The sequence below is a fragment of the Sinocyclocheilus rhinocerous genome, unplaced genomic scaffold, assembly GCF_001515625.1.
Source record: "Sinocyclocheilus rhinocerous isolate Xijiao unplaced genomic scaffold, SAMN03320098_v1.1 scaffold273, whole genome shotgun sequence".
Taxonomy (NCBI): domain Eukaryota; kingdom Metazoa; phylum Chordata; class Actinopteri; order Cypriniformes; family Cyprinidae; genus Sinocyclocheilus; species Sinocyclocheilus rhinocerous.
In genome coordinates, this window is record NW_015656360.1 from 1,288,912 (window position 1) to 1,294,911 (window position 6,000).

At 41.9% G+C, this 6,000-nt stretch overlaps 1 protein-coding gene across 1 annotated transcript in view; it reads right to left on the reverse strand.

Moving 5' to 3' along the window:
- Positions 1–6,000, reverse strand: part of LOC107720016 (G patch domain-containing protein 8-like) — a 45,645-nt gene that overhangs the window by 33,023 nt on the left and 6,622 nt on the right. Inside the window, exon 2 of the mRNA XM_016527587.1 lies at positions 1,145–1,222. Coding sequence (XP_016383073.1) covers positions 1,145–1,222 — 78 coding nt within the window. The remainder of the gene's footprint in view (positions 1–1,144; positions 1,223–6,000) is intronic.

Genomic DNA, 6,000 nt, shown 5'->3' on the forward strand with positions numbered 1-6,000 from the left:
CACACACACACACCACTTTCTCGCAATCAAAATGCACACACTCTCGCTAGCTCCACTATGTGAGGTGGATGACACACTAAGTGGTTCATATCTAAATCAGGTCAGTCTAGCTTGAATCAAATGGAGCAGACACACAGACCAGTTGCGTAACTGAATTGGTGGTGTGTTTGTGTATCAGAGGTCTTACTCCGAGTCTGACAAATCTGACTGACTCAGAGTTAATGTATTAACGAAGCACATAAATTGAACCACTGGATGTCTGTGTGCATAGATGACTGTCCTTTAGTATTAAAGTCTAACTCTGAGAGTTGATGCACATCTTCTGAAGGGGTGGTTGGGCAGTTTTGTTTCTTTGCCTTGTATGCTCAGGGGAGTTTACAGGAGGACAGAGTGAACAGCACTACAGCTAACTGTACTGTGGTCTGCATATACTGTGGCTATCATGAGGGCCCTTGGCATCCTCCTACACTGCAGGTGAACGGAGCTCATCCAGATCAACAGGGACCTACTCATGTACATGCGGACAAACACTCCAGGTCTGTACTTTGAAACGGCCTTGGATAAGGCTGTTACCAATAAAATTAAGCAATCATGGGTAACAGATCAAAATCTACATTTCGGTCAAAACGTCTGGCCAGGGTTGAATTATACATTGTATGCGCATGACTGTGCATGTCTGTTTGTATCGTTTACCTTTTCCACAGTGTGCCATCCACTTCACATTTCAAACAAGTGTCAAAATAAAACGCTTCATTGTGGAATACCATCTAACATCACACAAGCACATCCATACTCTCGCACATCTGTGATCAAAAAAAAAAAAAAGCAAGCTGATCACAGTGATTGGTACAATCCAACAGATCTCCTTCACCCGTGTCCTCATTATACAGTCACACAGGTGATGACACCAGATGTGTTCACTGAAGGCCGAGGTGGAGAACAGGGAAGGGGTCTACGGTGGCCTCCAGAAAGGGAGTGCTGACTTATTTACTGAAAAGCAGGTGATTTGACTATCTCTAAAATAAGGGAAGGGGCTGACCATAGAGGTGGTGTGGCTATCCCTGACTGGACCAATCATCCACACTCTCACACACAGGAAGCAGCTGTTCTAGTCAACAGTACAAAGTGAGGTGTGCGGCCTTACCGATTCTATGGGCTTGTCCAAAGACGCCTGTTCCAACTCCAACTGACCTTCCTCATACTGGTCAAAGTGATTTCCACCCTGAGAGGAGAGAGAGAGATGGGGAAGATGACAGATTAAAACCGAGCAAACACACCCTGTAAAATTATTTATGCGCTAAAATGAAAGATGTCCTGTTAGCAATTCCCCTCCAAAAATAAAATTTCATACAAAACAAATGTTACATTCTTAAAAAGGAAACAAGCAAACAGAACAGAGACATCCAGTTTTTGTGAACCAATTTTTAGCTTCATGCTCAAAGCTAAACTTCAGACTAACGGGATCATTCATCTGCCTTGATTCCGACAGTAGGAATTTAATCAGATGAGAAAAAAATGAGGTCTTCTTGAAAGGGAGGAGGGGTGACTTCCAATCCACCTGCTCATCTTTTTCTCTATGAAAGATGGGTCAGTCAATCTAGACTATTTTCCACTTTATTCTTGTTGTTTTTATCTTTTGCCACTTGCTACTTTATAGAGAAAATCTGCAGGCAGGTGAATGAGATCGGACAGGTATTAAATCTTTGTCTCTACTACGAGACAAAGAGAACTACTAGAGTTCTCTTTGGCCTTTTAAACATTGGGTGTATTACAATATAAACTAGAGACTAGGGCTGAACAATTAATTGCATTTGCGATATCGCAATATGAAAAAATGCGATTTTTCAACCGCAGAGGCAGCGATTACACTCGGTCACGTGACACGCGAGTGTAAAGAGGTGTGTTCGACTTGAAGATTGATCGTGTATTACATCAAAGTACGGCGAGAGAAAGCATAAGGAGACGTCCGCTCTCTTATAGCTCTTGCAGTACTTTGATGACACACACCGATCGGTCTAAGCAGCGCTGCTTCAAGTCGAACACATCTAAGTAGTCTTCAGAGGAAGCATCAAGTTGGCACGCTACAGTGTTGCCAAGTCCGCGGTTTGTTCAGCCCTACTAGAGACCAGTCTAAAAGTAACACACACTTTGTGTAAGACAACTCTTTAAAGTTGCAATGTAATGGATACAGGGACAGATCTTTTCTTCCATATTATCAAGTACATCTGAGTCTATTGATAAAAAGTGGGGTGAAGACTTGGATCTATTCATCATTTGTTGATCTGAATGTGAGATCCTCGAGATCAAAAAATGAAGCATGAAAAATATGAAACGTACATGAATGAATCCTTCACAATACTTTATCAGAAAAAGGATAGCAAAATTGCTGACTTTCCATTTCATTTTTAATTCTATTTAATGCTGACTTTAAGTTCTGAATTCACCTGAAATGTTTCATCTTAATATATGAATATTAAAGATCATGAAGCACAGGATCATGGCAAATGAGTAGACAGAAAATTGATTAACACAAACAGAAACAGCTCAAAAGGCTGACAGCAGCTAAAACTGGTTAAAGATGTCAGCTGTTTTTGTACACCACCATCGCTCTCCGGCTCTGTGTGCTGCTACAGGGAGTCAACGCGTCCCAATGACAGGCCAATGACACCCACCCACCCGCATACACACGGCTTAAACCAGGGCTGCATTCGAAAACTGAAAAATGCTGCCTTCGGAGGACGCATTCCAAGGTAGGAAGGCATCAAGGCACGTCCGAATTCAATATTAGCTTCAGTTCCTGTCTCCTGAGATGCCTTCGTCTGGCCGATTTTTGAAGGCAGCATAGATGTATCCTTCGCTGCCTTTGATATCCCACAATACTGTGCGTTCCATTCCGTGACGGTTGAGCTAAAAAATAAAGTTGGCGTCTCAAAGTTGCGGTTGGTGGTCAGTTTGTGTGTAAATGTACGTTTCTGATCAACGTTTTCCACTTTTGATGTAATTTCTAGCGAGAAATTAATATTGCAGTAATGAAATATTCACTTAGTTATCACCAAAGCTCTCTATATTTTGCTGTAGATCATTAAACCGTTACTCTGCCTCAGAAGCCTGTCCGAAATCAGTTTCATGAGGTGCCTTCGTGCAAAAACGCTGCCTGCAAAGTCATTGCCTCATACGGCAGCGAGGCAGTAAGTCAGCTGCCTAAGTTTTCGGATGCAGCCCAGAACTGGCCACTACAAGATTCTGAAAAACACCATTATAAATTCACTCTCAACAATACAATTTGACATTTATCTGGTGCAACAACATTCAATAGCAGACTCCCACATTAGTGCTGGGCGGTATACCGGTTCATACCGAATACCGGTTTTTATTTTTGTTATGATATGAATTTTGAAAATACCGCAATACCGGTATATGTCACACGACTTTTTTGGATAAAACTTAGCTATGGTTCAGTTGGAAGGGATATCCCCTCATCTAATCGGTGGCTCTAAGGCTGCCTTTGTTTAAACTCTGACCCAAGTCACTGCTTAAAGTTGTTAGGCATGAAACGGCACCTGTTCCGAGAATTTACACTCTGCACTCACATCCACACACAAAAAACACTCAGTTAAACATCAGGGGAGCAGCCATCCTGCCTGAAAGCTTGCTTTGCGTTCACCCGAACAGCTGATTACAAGGGTCAGACTCATTATGGGAGGTCTGTATGATTCCACTGCTCATCTTTTACTAATGATAATGTGAACAAGGCAGTCAGCACTCATGTATTATACAGTTCTCTAGAATACTTGACTCGGATTGGTCAGTTGATGCATCGAACAGTCAGGTATGACCAATGTAGGGTTGTGACGGTGAGGAAATTTTCCCACTGGTTAATTGACGTGTGACAACACCGGTAAACATGCTTTCCTTCACTTTTAAATAGCTTGTAAATGATCATACGCATTTTACTTTCACTTTTCGAATTAGCGACAATTCGGCGTCAATTGCTTGAATGGACACCAACAAAACAGCACAACGACAAATTCACTTATATTAAAAATAGAACTTCTGTTAACAAACCGAATAAAAAAAAAATACACCATGCTATAGGCATAATATAAAATAAATAACTTACAAAGTTAATATATAAAAAAAAAAAACTAAACATATACAGCAAACACTGTGGAACCAAGTGCCACGGTAGGCAAGTGACGTAACTGGTGTTGTGGCTTAACACCGATAACACCATCAACAACGACTATCGCAGCAAGCCTAGACCAATGAAAGTGGATATTTCACTGCTGTCCATGGCAACATACTATTTCCATGTCTCTCATGACTCCGCAGTCATTAAAAATCAAAACAGCTCATTAGCCCCATCATGAGACTGTATTAGAGAAACACATGACTCCGCAGAAAAAACTAAATTAAAATTTAGCTTGGATTGTAGATAAATAACAATTTATATTGTAATAATAAAGGAATCGTTTACACAAAAATACAGCTGTTCAGTTTGGGACTCTGTGTTATAACAAAATATAAACAATAAATGGACAATAAAGATTTTGACGACTCTGAGGAGACATTGTTCTGGGGCAGAAACAAAAATCTTTCAATCAACTAAAAGAGCTGATCAACAACACCTAATGATGAGAAATAATTGCAGAAGGAAATGAGAGACAGATGGTGACACCCCCTGTGGGAGTCCTTTCTGGGAAATACATTTCCATCCTACACGTATTCTACTCTCATCCAGTCTGCTGGTAGCAAAGACATCTGCCCGGTGAAAGCAGGATCAGTGACAGTTTTGGCGCTTTTCCACTGCATGGTACGGCACAGTACGGTTCACTTTTGGGGGGTTTTCCTCTGGGTACAGTACCTGGTACTTTTTTCAGTACCACCTCGGTTGAGGTTCCAAGCGAACCCAGGGCTCGCAAAATCACTAGCCCGACGTCCCGGGGCTATTGTGTTTTCCAGTTGGGCTACCAAAATGTATCACCACTCTGCCCGACGGGCTCTTAAAAGCCAGCGAAGGATCGAACGCAACTGTTTTGAACGAGTGCACCCGAGCTGAGCCGTGTCGTGCCGTGCCGAGCAAAGTCATAACACACAGTGGAAAAGCGTCATTTGAGTCAAGACCCCTCATGATCCAGAGCTGAACTCATATCAGCAGAACTTTGAACAGAAAGGACAACCACTGAGAGAGAATATGGCATGGGACACATTGAAATATATCAAAAGATAAGAAATCAACATGGAGGATTTGCTTCAAGCAGAAAGGAGCAGAAGGGGTTTTAAATGAACCTTCATTTTTCAGCATGCACACAAAACCCTTATTTAACTGCAGCCAAGACAGGAGCACAGGGCAGAAATGTGACTGACAGTTTGTCTGTTGCGGATCAACCAAGCAGAACACGTGACCATGTAGCGTGATTCATCAGACTGTAAGCTGAACTCACATAGGGATGCACCGAAAGGATTTTTTGGGGCCGATACCGATTTTAACAATCACTTATTGGCCGATTCCAATACCGATACCGATATTTGTCACTTCCTCTCTTATTTGAAATTTTGGCATCAAAATAGATACGGAAAATGAAAAGTTGCGATTTTCTAGGCCGATATGGCTAGGAATTATACTCTCATTCCGGCCTAATAATCAAGGAACTTTGCTGCCGTACTATGGGTGCAGCAGGCGCAATGATATTACGCCTGTTAATTTCAAATTAAAATATTGAATAATATTCACAACATAAGCGGTGTTTCCCACAGACTTGCACTCTATTTGTGGCAGCATATATATGCAAATTCATTCTCTGCCAGCAGGAGGCGCTGTTGGAGTGGGAGAGATAGAGGTTTCCCCAGTAACGGCTGTAATCAAAACAGCGCTCAGCTCACAAACGCTGCTCAGGCATTACAGGCAAGATGAAATGAAAATGACATCCATAATTTTCTGAAGACAGTCGGTTTCCTTCAGAAATACAGTGATATAAAAACACCCGCACCGGGTTTCGA